We start from the raw sequence: 16,268 nt of genomic DNA on the forward strand, positions 1-16,268 counted from the left end.
CTTTATATTGCCATGAGTATGCAAAACGAAACATCGTTATGTTAAAAGCTTGTATTTCCTTGCAAACATCAAACATGAGTCTAAAATATCTTGCACGAAAGTAAGACAAAAACGAACCTTCTATTACAAGATTCTGCATTGCACTGCTACATATTGGCAACAGCCATCAATTCACGGAAGAAAAGAAACATCTTTGCTCCGGCAGGGCACGATAAAAAAAAAGAAACCATGTACCTAACATCCAACGGAGCAAACTTTATGTAGCCGTAGACAGTTTCAATTCGAACCAGCAGCGTACAGATTCCTCAAACTGCCATGAACCTTTTGTTTATGATCTTCCCTTTGCTAGTAGTGCTTACACTGGCTGCAGCATAGCAGCAAGAAGGCAATATTGGCCTGTACGGTGGAATGACATTATAATCATAATACATGCAGAGCAATTTTTCCACGTTGCAGTGGCGTACTGACAGCTAAACAAATGAAGCTGATGGGAAATGTGTTTGGAATGGGAGTTTGCGGCATTCAGCCCAGCTGGAGAAGATGGTGAAAAATCTCACTTAACTGGCGTTTTTTTTCTCTCGATCAACAGGACGGTAAGTACTGTGTGCAGTGAAAGTGTATCACTCCATGACGTTATTTTATTAACATTTTCAATGTTTTTTAACTAATCAGTTCAATGCTCTTGCCAAGATTTCCGAACACCAAATCGAAACAGTCTTTAGCCCAGGCTCTTTGATTCAAGTGAGGAGAAAAGAGTGCCGCCTATCGTGGTCAGTTGTTCCGAATTTGGAGGATTTAGGCAGGATATCCCGAACTCAATTAGGGTGTTAACACTTGTCCGCCTAAGATATTCGTCACTTACACGGACGACGAAGCCTCAAAATCAGTTGGAACGCTAAATTCAACCCACTATATCTCGGCTGTCCTAAGCCCGATTTACAAAATTTTGGCACCTACAGAAATGTATGGGCTTCTAGATTCATGTCATATTTTTGAAATATTTTTGGGAACTACTGTTTGATTTGTAGTACTTAAAACACCGGAGCAAGTCCTAAAAAAATTTCTAACCGGCGGTAATTTGTAGATAACTTAGAATTTATCGCGATAACCTATAGATTTTTTTATTGTATGATGATCGTTTTAGTGTAATCTAACAATTGGCATTTGATTGTTAGCCGTTCAAAGAACTACAATATATTCACAAAACTGCGTAGAATACAGAAAAAAATACATTTTCAATTATAACTTGAAATTTATCGCGATGACCCAAACATTTTATGATCTTAAAATATACTCACATTAGAGGCCATTAAATTTGCAGAACACTGATAAAAAATTCCTGTTGGAAAAACTACAATATTTTCACAAAATAGTGAAAAATACAGGAAAATACAGGTTTTCTACAGTAATTTCATATATATCGCAATGAGTCATCAGTTTTATAATTTTAATCTCATTGTTTGTTCATGAGAAACAAATTTCCTGAACATTTTTGATCGCTGTTTGTTTAAAGAACTACAATATATTCACAAATCTGCGTAGAATACAGAAAAAAAGACATTTTCAATTATAACTTGAAATTTATTGTGATGCGCCAAACATTTTATGATCTTGAAATATACTCATATTTAAGGCCATCACATTTGCAGAACACTGATAATGAATTTCTGTTGGGTAAGCTACAATATTTTCACAAAATAGTGAAAAATACAGGAATACAGGTTTTCTACAGTAATTTCATATTTATCGCAATGAGTCATCAGTTTTATAATTTTAAACTCTTTGTGTGTTCATGAGAAACAAATTTCCTGAACATCGTTGATCGCTGTTTGTTCAAAGAACTACAATATATTCACAAAACGGCGTAGAATACAGGAAAAAATACATTATCAACTATAACTTGAAATTTATCGCTATGACCCAAACGTTTTATGATCTTAAAATATACTCATATTTAAGGCCATCAAATTTGCAAACACTGATAATGAATTTCTGTTGGAAAAACTACAATATTTTCACAAAATAGTGGAAAAAGGCAGAAAATACAGGTTTTCTACAATAATTTCATGTTTATCGCAATGACTCATCAGTTTTATAATTTTAATCTCTTTGTATGTTCACTTTCACAAAATCTTGTATTGTAATTTTCTGTATTAAATTCTGAAATTTCTTCTACAATTTATTGGTTGTCTCTAGACCTTATCAATTTAAAGACAATGCTTCAATTGTGAGATAAAAATAAACATATTTTAAAACATTTTTTATGTTTTTCAAAGAACGACAACTTTTTCGCAAAACTGTGAATAATATCGGAAAAATACGATCCTAACAACAGTTTGAATTTTTTTGTAATGATCCATGGGTTTTTTTTATTTTAAAATATTCTTATATTTAGGGTTGTCAAGTTTGCACAACATAATCGATGAAATTTTATTGAAAGAACTACAATATTTTCACAAATCATCGTATAATACAAAAATATTCTGTTGCTACCGAAGTTTGAACATATTAGTGTGCTCGAAAATCATGTATAATACAGAAATATATAAAATTTCTCCTGTAATTTTGAAATTGCTGCATTTTCTTATAATCTCCACGGTTTAAAATTTTTCAGATTCATATATAAATTGATAGAACGTATCAAACAACAAACCTTTAATGTGAAAACGTCGAAAGGAATAACACATCGAAAAGAAAAAAATATCGAATTATATTATTCTTTCGGAAGAGAATAATTCTTCCAAGATCATTTCTTTCTCTTCCAATTCCCACCTTTCGACGTTTTGTCAGTCAAATGCAAATAACTGATTGCCTCCAGACCATATAATTTTAAGGGTTGGGAGCATAATTATATATAAAAGTAAATATATCTACAGAACATTTTTGGTGATTTCTGAAGAACTAAAACATATACACAAAACTGTGGAAAATACCAGAAAAGTTAGATCGTAATAACAACCTGAAATTGACCACAATGTTCCATGGATTTTATGATTTGAAAATGTTAAATAAAATGTTATCATTTAGAGTTGGTAAGCTTGTATAAATTAACCGATGAAATTTTGTTAGAAAACTTCGATATTTTCACAAAATACTATGTAATACAAGAATATACTATTTCTGCGCTTGTTTCATATTATTCAAGATGACTAATTGATTTTATTATTCGAAACCGTATAAAGTTTAAAAAAAAAAAACTAACTTTCTCAACAATTATAATGGCTATTTACTCTAAGAACTAACAATATTTTCAGAAAATCACGAAAAATACAGAACAGTCTCTGACTATGGTTGCGTTTTCATAGTTGTGTTTACGATTTGAAATTTTCTCAACGTAATAAATATAAAAAAATAGAGCAGTTATTATTTCTGTTTTCAAAGCACGTCAAACAATTTACAAAATTGGTAATATAACAATTTCAATTTATTGATAATATTTGCACAAATCATATCTATGTATTATTATGTATTATAACAGAAATGGGGCCCAGATAGCCGTAGCGGTAAACGCGCAGCTATTCAGCAAGACCAAGCTGAGGGTCGTGGGTTCGAATCCCACCGGTCGAGGATCTTTTCGGGTTGGAAATTTTCTCAACATCCCAGGGCATAGAGTATCTTCGTACCTGCCACACGATATACACATGCAAAAATGGTCAATTGGCATAGAAAGCTCTCAGTTAATAACTGTGGAAGTGCTCATAAGAACACTAAGCTGAGAAGCAGGCTTTGTCCCAGTTGGGACGTAACGCCAGAAAGAAAAAGAAGAAGAACAGAAATATATCAGATTTCCGTTGCAATATAATAATTTGTTGCAAAGATTTTTCATTTTAATAATTTTATTATATTTTTTCATATTATAAACCATAAATTAACTGAGCAAATTTTATAGTTTCTCCAATGCATTAAACCATTCTCAAAAAATTGTAAATAATACAGACAAAATACCTTCAACAATCTTACTTCATATTCACCGCAACGACCCATAGATTTTGTGGTTTTAAACTATTCTCATGTTTGAGACTTACAACTACAAATTGTAGCTAATCCATTATTGTCGCAATGACATCATTTTTTAATTTACTCATAATAACGCAATTAATGATATTTTACTTACATGGATGACGGTGTTAAAAAAAAGTTGATCGCTTCAACCCTAGTTTGTCCTTATTTGTAGATTCATGTGCGGTTATAGAAATGTGCTTGGAATCTATTGTTTGATTTGTAGTACTACAAACACTGGAGCTAGTCTAAAAAAAAATAGCGTTTGTTTGTACACAACTTGGAACTTATCTAACAATGAAGTTCGAATTTATATTACCAAACATTTTTCATTGTAATTTATACATTTAACGAATTACAACATATATATTGAACTGCGTAGTATTTGGCAGAAAAAAAGTTTCAGCAATAGTTTAAAATAATCGCTATTACCCATGAATTTTACAATTTATAATTTTTTTCATATCTAGTGTAGTTTGATATTCATTGCGATGACGCATTGATTTTATTAATTAAAACCATTTTCATGTTCACGAGAAAAGAATATAAATGGAAGAACTAACATATTTTCATTAAATAATTTATTCAAAACTAAGAACTCTTTTGTAATTTAATAATTTTACGCAATGACCTATATTTTATGGTTCAAAACTTTCGCATAAAAAAACAAGAACATGTTTGATGCCATCTATCTAATAACCTATAATAAGAATTAAGAATAAAAATATAAAGGTAAATATTTCAAATATGCAGTTACCCTAATCACTGTCTCAGCTAGAGCTTAATTGAAAACCCATTTTCATGTCACTTCTTCTGATCCATTTTGATGTTGTACTAATAGCATATACTTTTAACTACCATGTAGTAAGTTAAACAGTAAGAATCGATTCAACCAGCTTTACTTTAATAATATATGAACATGACACATCTTAAAAAATCTGCTTCCAAATACTATCATTTTATTCTTAAAAGAACTACAATCACAATAGAATGTTGAATGCAATAAAAAACTTTCGTTTACCTATTGCTATGGAAAACTTACAGATATTTTAATGTTTAACCACATAGTACTGTTTACTATCACCGTAGTTTTCCTATTTCGCAGGGAAAAGAAATAGAGTACCATCTGTGTTCGAAGGTTCATTTTAAAATAACTATTGAGTCGATCAATACTTTTTTTATGTTACAATGCAGCTCCAAGTATAGATGATCAGCGTTAATACAGAAATTATTTTAAAAACATTCATAAAACATATTTAATAGAAACTGTTACTGCATCTAAGTGTTCCTATTCCGCTCACGGTAAACAGATTTCGTGACGAACATACTGGATAAAAAGCATTACATAATTAGAATTTCGTTATTTATCCTGCTATTTTTTATGGTCAAATTATACCTACTTCAGCAAAAAGAATAAGTATACATAATAATTTTTGAATGAGCGATTATTGAAACATAAAAAATACCTACTGATCCAATAGCCACTCAAGGCGTCTTGTGTTATAAATGTAAAGAATAATTTTACCACATAAAAATAAAGTCAGACGACTTCATTTGAAAGTTGTTAATATTGCTAGAATATATCACGCTATGTCTTAATCAGCAGATTATGCAAATCGAATGTACCTCGGATTTATTTCTGCTACAGTTCAGTAATTGGGTTATGTTTTCATAATTAGAAAGTTTTACAATATTCCAAAGGAACAAACAAACAAACAGCTTCTAATAATTTTGAGCACATTTATTTTTATTGAAAATACACAACGATTTAGAAAATTATACAAGTGATAAAATTTTCAAACTTCGGTAGCAACAGAATATTTTTGTATTATATGGTAATTTGTGAAAATATTGTAGTTCTTTTAATAAAATTTCATCGATTATATTGTGAAAACTTGATAACCCTAAATATGACAATATTTTAAAATCACAAAATACATGTATCATTGCAAAGAATTTCAAACTGTTGTTAGGATCGTAATTTCCCTGTATTATTCATAGTTTTGTGAAACTGTTGTAGTTTTTTAAAAAACATCAATAATGTTCTGTAAATATATTTATTTTCATAAATAAAAATACTTCAAATCTTTTAATTGATCTAGAGGCAATCAATACATTGCAGCAGAAATTTAAGATTTTTCTGTATTATACAAGATTTTGTGAATATATTGTAGTTCTTTGAACAATCAGCGATCAACGATGTTCAGGAAATTTATTTCTCATGAACAAACAAAGAGTTTAAATTTCTAAAACTGATGACTCAATGCGAAAAATATGAAATTACTGTAGAAAACCTGTATTTTCCTGTATTTTTTTAATATTTTGTGAAAATATTGTAGTTTTTCCAACAGAAATTTATTATTCAGTATATTTTAAGATCATAAAACGTTTGGGTCATCGCGATAAATTTCAAGTTATAGTTGAAAATGTATTTTTTTTCTGTATTCTACGCAGTTTTGTGAATATATTGTAGTTCTTTGAACAAACAGCGATCAACGATGTTCAGAAAATTTGTTTCTCATGAACACACAAAGAGTTTAAAATTATAAAACTGATGACTCATTGCAAAAAATATGAAATTTCTGTAGAAAACCTGTATTTTCCTGTATTTTTCACTATTTTGTGAAAATATTGTAGTTTTTCCAACCGAAATTTATTATCAGTGTTCTACAAATTTGATGGCCTTAAATATGAGTATATTTTAAGATCATAAAATGTTTGGGTCATCGCGGTAAATTTCAAGTTATAATTGAAAATGTATTTTTTCTGTATTCTACGCAGTTTTGTGAATATATTGTAGTTTTTTGAACGGCTAACAATCAAAAATTCAATTCCAATTGTTAGATTACACTAAAACGATCATCATACAATAAAAAAAATCTATAGGTTATCGCGAAAAATTCTAAGTTATCTACAAATTACCGCCGGTTAGAATTTTTTTTAGGACTTGCTCCGGTGTTTTAAGTACTACAAATCAAACAGTAGTTTCCAAAAATATTTCAAAAATCTGACATGAATCTAGAAGCCCATACATTTCTGTAGGTGCCAAAATTTTGTAAATCGGGCTTAGGACAGCCGAGATATAGTGGGTTGAATTTAGCGTTCCAACTGATTTTAAGGCTTCGTCCTCGGTGTGTTAAGGTCTCCTTCCAAATAGCAAAGAAAGGAGACTGGTGTATATTACAAGAAACTCAAGCATCTTGAAGAGCAGAAACACAAATTTTTACTTATGACGACGAAACTGAACGTTTGTTCAAAGTCGTCTTGAAAGGTCTCTCAAGTGACTATAAGTCACCTGAAGAGTTCAAAAATGGAATAAATGATTTACTAGGATTTTCAACAGTCTAAGTAATCATTATGAAAAATAGAACCCAATCTCACATTCTTCGGAAAGGGATTTCTCAAGAATATTATTTAGTTTACTATAACAAAAGTGATCTAAATAACATTAGAGCTTTAGAAAAAGCAAGACTTATGTTCGAGATCCGTGTGACATTGGAACATATCTAGCAACCTGGAGGAAATTTTCAGAACCCCACTCAGAGCCGCCGTTGACAAAAGTGGGGCCATGGAACAAAACATTGCCGCATGGGTGCCAAATGCCTGATTTGCGTATTTCTTCTCACGATAAGGACGTCTATCCTGTGAAGGAAGATACCACAAAATATGTATGCTCAAATTGCGGAGGACTTAATAAATCTAACTTTTGGGATTGTCCTTCACGTAGGCGAGTCATTGAGGCTCGTGCCAGGCAGATGAACGGTAATGTCAATTACGGTAACGGTAACGGTCGTTTCCGGAATCCCCAAGGTAGAGTATCGAACAATGCTCATTTTTCAGTTGACGATCGCTTTGTTAAGAATCATACCAATCAGATGGATTATAATCATGCTCATTAACAAACTGTTTTTTTCCCGTCGGGTAGCCGTTTTAATCTTTTAATTTCGAATGGATTGACCCAAAGAAAATCCTATGCCGATATCGTAGCACTCATATCAGGTAATTCAAATTACTTTTTTTAATACTATGAGTAACTGTTCTAAGTGTTTCAAATCAAATGAAAAAAAAAACCCTGCCGCCACAGACAACTCATATTCCGCCTTTTCATCTACCGAAAATTTTAACGGAAAATCTTCAGATAATGTACCTACTTCAAGCAATAATCGAAATAATAATATAAATATATTAAATTGAAATTCTCGTTCTTCGAATGGTAAACAGGACGAGCTGTTTAATTTTCTACCAGCTAATAACGTACATATAGCAGTTATAACCGAAACTTATTCGAAACCTGGGTCCAAACTCAAAAGAGATCCATTTATTTTTGTTTATCGTAATGATTGATTTGATGGGGCGTATTGTAATCATCATTCATAGGCGCAAAAAAACATCAACTGTTTTCATCATTTGAAACTTTAGGTGTTTCAGTTGAAACACAGCTTGGTAAATATACTTTCATAGCTGCCTATTTGCCTTTTCAATGCTCTGGATAGCAAGTTAATTTGCTCCAAACTGACTTGCGAAAATTGACTCGCAATAAGTCATTTTTTGCCATTAGTGACTTCAATGCCAAACATCGGTCATGGAATAATTCTCAAAATAATTTCAACAGCAGAATTTTATCTGATGAGTACAGGATATTTCTCAATTCAATACCCTGATAGCCCTACAAGTATTTCCACTTCAAAAAATCCATCATACGATTGATTTGGTCCTAACCGACTCTATTCAGCTTTGTAACCAACTGGTTACTCATGCTGATTTTAATTCTGATCATGTCCTTGTTACAATTTTAATATCCCATGAAGTGATTCTCAATCCTATCAGCTCCACTTTCAATTATTTTCGAGTCGACTGGAATATATAGGAAACATATATTGACTCTTATCTTGATGTTAACATTTTCTTACAAACAAAAATTGATATTGACAATGCTCTTGAAACTTTAAAAAAAAATCCATTGAAGCCAGGGGCATTGCAATTCTGAAATTTGAATCCGTGATTATAGACCATGATCTTGAACTCTTGATCCGTCTTAAAAACGTGAGGAGAAGACTATTTAAACGCATTCGCGATCCAGCTATGAAAATTATACAGAACACAGAAACAAATAAAATAAAAACAATTCTCACTAATAAGAAATAACAATTCTGAAAATAAAATTTCTCAATTGGAAGCTGGCCCTGAGCCCTTTTGGAAATTATCTGAAATTTTGAAAAAAAAAAAAACTCAGAAGCCAATACCGGCATTGAAAGAGGAAAACAAATTATTACTAACTAATTGCAAAAAAGCTCAAAAACTTTATATGCAGTTCGAAAGAGCGCACAATTTTAAGTTAGGACTTACTAGTCCAATTGAAAATCAAGGTACTCAGGACTTCGAAAACATTCTCAATCAAGAGAATGTTTTCGAAAATTCCTGGTAGACTAATTTGGAAGAAGTAAGCACTGTTATTAAAAAAAAATTAAAAATATGAAAGCCCCTGGTGACGATGAAATTTTCTACTTCCTCACCAAGAAACTTCCAGAAAGTACCTTGTCATTCTTAGTTGATATATTTAACAAATGTTTTCAGTTGGTATATTTTCCTGACAAATGGAAAAATGCTAAGGTTGTAACAATTTTAAAACCAGACAAACTTCCTGCAGAAGCTTCTAGCTATCGTCCAATCAGTTTGCTTTCATTCATCAGTAAACTTTTTGAAAAGGTTATTTTGAACAAAATGATGGTCCACATCAACGAAAATTCAATTTTTGCCAATGAACAGTTTGGATTCCGTCATGCACATTTGACCACTAATCAACTTTTACGTGTAAGAAATATAATTCGTTTCAACAAATCTGAGGGATATTCAACTGGTCTTGCTATTCTAGGTATAGAAAAAGCATTCGACAGTTTCAGGCATAAATCGTTTAAATCTTCTGTTGCCACGATTAATGCGTTATATATTTAGGTTAATTTAGGCTAAGTAAATAGAAAACGTGTTTTTTTTTCTCTTATAAGGCTGATACAAATATTAATTTTCTTTTATGTCACCCCCCCCCCCTCCAACAACCGAAAATTTTGAAGGGGAGAAAAAAAGAGATTCATCATTTTGTTGACATCAGTTAGGTTTTTTCAATTTACAAAGTAAAAAACAAGTAAAATAATGATCCAGAGGACGAATTAAAACAGTTTAACAACTATCATTAAAAGTAAAAATTCGAAAAAATAACTTTTTTTCATTTTTTTTTTGTTCCTTATTTATTTTTATCCCCCCCCCCCCCCCCTCGTACCTTCCAAGTGGTCTCGGACATAAAAGAAATTTAATATTTGTATCAGCCTAAGCAGGTGAAATCAACTCACCTGTAAAAAATCTGAACTGCTATGGCAAATGGAATGTATTATGTTGTTAACAAAATGTTAATAAAATCTTAAATTTGTTTTACCAAATTTGGATGAGAGTGTTGTCTAATAACACAGAAGACCTAGAGATAAGAAATGAATGTAATGTTTGGAATGACACCAATAAAGAAATAAAAAAATAAAGCAACGGGCAACACGGATCACCCTGTAGCCCATTGAAGAATTTTTAGTTTGATGAAAAGTTTCCTCTGACTGGAGCGGAAATCGAACCCGCGCTTTGTGACATAATAGCCTAAACGACGTTATTTATTTAAGAATTTCGTTTGAGTTTTTTAGTATTAAACCAGAGATTCGTTTAACCCTTTGTCTATTTTCTGGGGTGAATAGGAAGGGCTGTAACTCATTTTTGCTTGTGAATCGATTTTTGTGATTTTTTTTCACACATTGTTATTGTGTCCACGAGTTGTTTGTTTTGACCATGAATGGTTTTAAAATGTCTTGAAAAATAGTTATCGAAAATTATAGAATTCGAGGTATCAGAATTCCCAACTAAGCAATGTGCAACGTAGTAGCCCTACCCATGTTGCAAATCTTTATCGAAGCAAGTATAATCTTATAAAAAAATTGTTTCTAAGATAAAGATAATTTCATGTTGTTCTTACCCTTTTTCACAATAAACCCTTCCCACCAAGAACCACCGCCTCTTGAGTTTTCTCTTATTTTCAAGTGAAAGTGAATCAAATTTTCCGTGGAATTCCGTGAAGTTATTACGATTTGAATTTGAGGACAATTTAACCCCATCGTGCAGACAGAAGGCTACCCAAATCTTGGAAATAACCCAGTGCAGCGCTCTATCCAGTGCATCACCACCGTATCGCCACACCTCAGCGGCTTTGTTATTTTTAAGCCGTCCAATCTCCGTTTTAACCTCTTGGAGATCTGGAGGCGGAAGTCTTTCGTCCTACGCGTGTGCTCTCAAAGTTACTGCCGTACCACCTTCGCTACTGGCCACATCACCGTTAAGAGTCTCATTGTAGTGCTGCCTCTAATGTATGCTCTTAGAATTCATCCCAGACCTCCTTCAGTAATACTTATAATAATGCGCACAAATTTTTTTTTTGTATTTCTGAAGGAGTTCCTCCAAAGTTTTCTTCACATCAACTTTAAAACTAGTCATTATTAGCACATGTTTTGCTACTAGAATTTAAAAAAAAAAAATCTTGTTTTTTTTCATGTTAACTTTGAGAATATCTTGAAACACTCGTGCAAGAATTCTTCGAAGAGTTCTCCCAAAAGTCTAACAAAAAATATCCAAAAATGCTACTTACACATTTTTTTCGATAATTTATACACATTTTTCTGGGCTCAAAACAGAGAACAATTTTCAAACATTTTGATGTTGATTTTTTTTTGCACGACGATGTACGCCGCCGTCACTGCTGCCAAAACTATTCTCAATAAACATTGCTTCAATTTCAAAAAGAAATTCACTTAGAAAAAAAATATTTTTCTTTTATTTTTGTAAACACATTTTTAAAGTGTGTTCGAACGTATTGAACATTCTGGAAAATTCTGAACTGCTACTGCAAATGAAATGTCATATGTTGTTAACAAAATGTTAATAAATGGTGAATTTAGTTCTACCAGATTAGAATTCACTTTACCCAGTTCGTGAACTCGACTCCTATTATTCCCATCCTATTAATGACTCTTTACTCTTTATATATTGTTTCGGAATAAACAAACTCCACACTAAGCTGTCTTTTCATTAGTATGCTTCATAGATTTATTTTTTAACTAGCACTATTTCTCAAATCTATATCCGGGATGACGGAAGTTTGGTCTGAACCTACATCATCTCCAGAACTCGTTTCACTTGTTACGTTTTGCACTGCAGCGGAAGCTTCGGTTGTTGTTGTTGAAGATGTGGTACCGACGATTTCACGTGCCCCGATGGGATATTCAATTCCAGTTGTTCCGTGGATGGCCGGTGAATTTGCGTTGATTTTAGCCTGCAGTTTTTTCTTGTCACTTTCAAGTTTATGAACGGTCACATTTAGACTTTTGATTGTTTTTTCCAGCTTGGCACGATTCGCTTTCAAGGTTTGTATCTCGGCTTCCAGTTCTGTTTTGTTTCCCTCGCTATAGTATTTCTGTAGCTTACATTCTTCATTCTCCTGGAAATAAAAGTTGCTCTTATCTTGCTGATATTGCAAGACTTTCCTTAGCCGCTGCAAATTATCCTCCAGTCCAATCTTTTCAATTCCGAACTCTCTGCTCTTGGTCAGAATTTCATCCTCTAATTCTTTACATCCATTTGTTGGTTTTCCTCTGCCATTTTTGTTATATTTGTTATGACTATAACTGCCATAGTAACTCTCTTGTTGAGCTGCACTTATTTCAGCATTCAGCATTTTGAGAATGTAACTAGTTCTCGATACGTATGATTTTCCGCCGTATACTTGCATATTGTAATTGTGATTATGTGCTTCATTTATGAGTTGTTGATGAATTTGTTCCAAAGAATCAATGTATTGCAAACAAGATTCCTCACATTGTACTAATGCACAGGCAATCATTACCACCAAAGCGGTAAACAGCAACGATCGCATGGTTTTGTTATTGATCTGAACACTTCACACTCCGAACCGTATTTGAGAGCTCGTTCTGAACGACTGAACTTGCCCAGCTTAAGAGCTCCGTCGAGCTCATTAAACAAAACAGCAAGCAAGGGATCGCAAAAAAGAACCGCTCATTGAACTGGCTAGGAATTCCCCTACGACTGAAGGAATGATAGTGATGTTGATATTTGCCGATGAGTCGGTGATTAACCGTGGAAATAAATGGGATGGTCGGAGCTACGCTGAAACACATCAAGCGGCTGTTTGTTCTTTTTTTAATAGAGTAAGCATGCTTGAAAACGTTCTGAAGAAAGTTTTTTTTTTGTATTTTCTACTCTAAGTAGCACGCTTTACCATAAAAAAGTAAAAGCTACTCTAAAGCCAAATTATTTTACAGCACATGTATCAAACTTCTTGCTCGTTTATGGGATCTCAAAATTGAAAAAAGTTCAGTTGAAGTAGGTATGCCAGTTTCAACTTCAAGTTTGCTACGTTTTAGCGTTTCGTCGACTAAATATTGTAGCAACAGTCATTAGCTAGACCTATGCCTTGAACCTTGAAGCTTGATTGTCATGCTTAAATATGTTTTGTTTTTGCATCTGTTCTACTTTGCTTCTCGTTTTTTTTTGTTTTATACGCATTTGAGCAAAGCAATTTAGAGGAAGCAAATGTAGTCGATTATTACTTAGCTTATATAGCAAAACTAATTCGATCGATTTGATGATTTGCTAGTTTATGTTGAAACAGGTACTGCCATACAGAGTAGAACTCATCACTGGAAGCTTGTTTTATACTGCGCTTATAAAAATGTATACTCCTTGCGTTTACTGCAATGGCTTTGCAGACTGGACAGATTAAAAACAAATAGGGTAGAGGGCTACTTAGGTACCTCAATAAATCAATTTGGTATACAAAATGTTTAGATCAAACTGTCAAACTAAACAATAAGATGCTCTTGAGGATTTTTCTGGGTTGGAAATTTTCTGCTTTAGAGGAAACTTCTTCAACACATAATGTAGTAAATTTTAAAATGTGTTCAGAAACTTCCAAGAAATACTAGGAGCAATTCCTGGGCAAATCTCCGAAAGCATACGTAAAAGGAATTCACATTAAATTCCTCGAGCAATCAACAATTCCCAAAACCCATCAGATTCACTATCAATGTTCCTCAATGCTTTAATTAAAACACCGAAGTTTACCTACTCACTCAATTTTCGTCCCCATTTGCTACATCAAAGTGTAAACTGAAAACTCGAGTTTGTCGTATCCGTGAGATCCGTTTTCCTTCCGGTACGACTCTTCGTTGTCGGACCGAAGCATGCGAAAAACAATTTCGTTCCACCCCCAGGGCAGCCCCATACGCCAACACTTCTCAGGAAAAGTTGTTTGTCTTCGTGTGTTAATGGCCCCTGTTCAAACAAACCATCTCACGCATCATGTGAAGCATCACACAGCAGCATGTCGTTCTCCGAAGAGAAACACCCTCAAACTTACTTACAGTATTGGGCAATACAATTGGAACCTTTTCGATTTTCCATACAAAGTTGGCAATTTTAGAAGTTTTTTATGTACAGATTGAAATGAAATTTTCACAATTCGTCAGACATGACTTGAATTTTAACATATCCCTTTCGGGACGATCCAGCACAATTGTGCTGTTCGGCACCCATGACATTGAATGATTCTTTTAGCCAATAAATCATTGTTTTACTAAACTTTTTTGATTTCGATTATTGAATTAACATTGATACTTGTAATTAAGCACAAAAGCTTTTGTTTACATCGTGTTTAGAAAACACCAGCTCAGGGTAAACAAAATGTAAACAAACACTATGAGAATTGAAAAAGTTTTATCTGTCGCAACTTTTCAACTATTCGTTTTTTCTAGGTATGCACAGATACGAATCGAGAGTGAAAGAGTCATTCTTTGAAATGGTGAAGACCAAATGAGAATTGATTCACACAGCAAAGATTTCTGGAGGGACAAAGTGGGACCAGCACAATTGTGCTGGTGCCGGCACTTACCCGGTCGATGTTCGTTGTGGACTACCAACTTTCATTTTCAGTATTTTGATCAAGTTAAGTGGATGAATCTGTATCTAATGTCCACAATAGTGCATAATATTGCATTAAAACATGAACGAGTGGATTACGAACGAATCATAACAATTATGTACCGTACAAAAACTATGTAACAGAAACTCGTAGCTTTGGTTTAAAACCTGTTTTATAAGTTCATATTTGAAATAGATTGGGAATCATAAATATTTAAAATAGATTAGGAATCATAATCATAAATCAAAGCAAAGTTTAAAAAACAGTAAAATTTTTGGGGAACGTTCGAAAATTATGTCAATCATTTAGGAGAGTGGGGTGTACGAAAGTGTGACAGTGCATGTACTCGGGGCATGGGAAAAAGTGGGATAGTGAGCATAGGATACTTAAAAACAATAGAGATAGACTTAAAAACAATGGACGTAATATTTGAATGTCTCCTTGCTTTGATAATCTGTCAATACCATGTTGAATCGATAATCCATTTTGGTGTTCTACAATGCATGTTGGTTCAATATCTGCTATAATATTTATGAAGTTGGACAACTGGAGCTGAAAACCTTTACTTACTGCAGAGTTTTTTAAATGGCATATACTATTGATGTATGTAGCCCGTGCTGGTATCACTCGCAAAAATGTTGTTCATTATTTGATGTACGAAATGCGTTTTAAACTAGGAAATTTTAAACTATTGCAGTACTATGAAATACTCATTTACATTTTTAAGCAATGTATGAAGTTCTGGAGTCTAGACTATCCGCTCATATAAAAATAAATATCGTTTGGTTCCTTTTATCTTTACAAATATATTTATATATATATATTAAAATTTGGACTTCATTGCCGTGCGTATAGTTTTGCAAAGTAACTAGCTGTATCGATCAAAGAAGTTTAGGTTCAATTCCCGCTGCAGTGTTTTTTTTTTCGTCATGAACGTATTACGACTGTGCCATTTGGCGTTGCATGCTAGTCCGTTGTTTCGTGAGATGCTCCTTTCAAAGGTCATAATCGTACATAATGCTTTCCAGGAAACTTTCCACGGTAAGGTTAACAGCTAAAAGTGCCCATGCAACAGAAACGAAAGGGAAACAAAACGTACGAGTGTGGTCAGAGCATTACATTTTCATTTGTAATCTAACTCCAGCTATTTGAAAAATTACATAAAACAATCATTTTTTTTTTCGAATGTCTTCAAATATTTGAAGATAATAATAACACACCGATTGCGAAACTTTAAAAACACATGGCA

At 32.9% G+C, this 16,268-nt stretch overlaps 2 protein-coding genes across 2 annotated transcripts in view; both read right to left on the reverse strand.

Moving 5' to 3' along the window:
• Positions 1–16,268, reverse strand: part of LOC5572908 (Krueppel-like factor luna) — a 143,506-nt gene that overhangs the window by 30,001 nt on the left and 97,237 nt on the right. The gene's annotated exons all lie outside the window — the stretch shown is intronic.
• LOC110676173 lies at positions 12,102–13,041 on the reverse strand. The gene has a single exon (XM_021842988.1). It carries the CDS (start codon positions 12,953–12,955, stop codon positions 12,137–12,139), a length of 819 nt encoding a protein of 272 aa, XP_021698680.1. The 5' UTR covers positions 12,956–13,041; the 3' UTR covers positions 12,102–12,136.

The sequence above is a fragment of the Aedes aegypti genome, chromosome 2, assembly GCF_002204515.2.
Source record: "Aedes aegypti strain LVP_AGWG chromosome 2, AaegL5.0 Primary Assembly, whole genome shotgun sequence".
NCBI classification, from domain to species: domain Eukaryota; kingdom Metazoa; phylum Arthropoda; class Insecta; order Diptera; family Culicidae; genus Aedes; species Aedes aegypti.

Bases quoted from the DNA above. Each gene is read 5' to 3' on its own strand.
- LOC110676173 (XM_021842988.1), bottom strand. From the start codon at position 12,955: ATGCGATCGTTGCTGTTTACCGCTTTGGTGGTAATGATTGCCTGTGCA.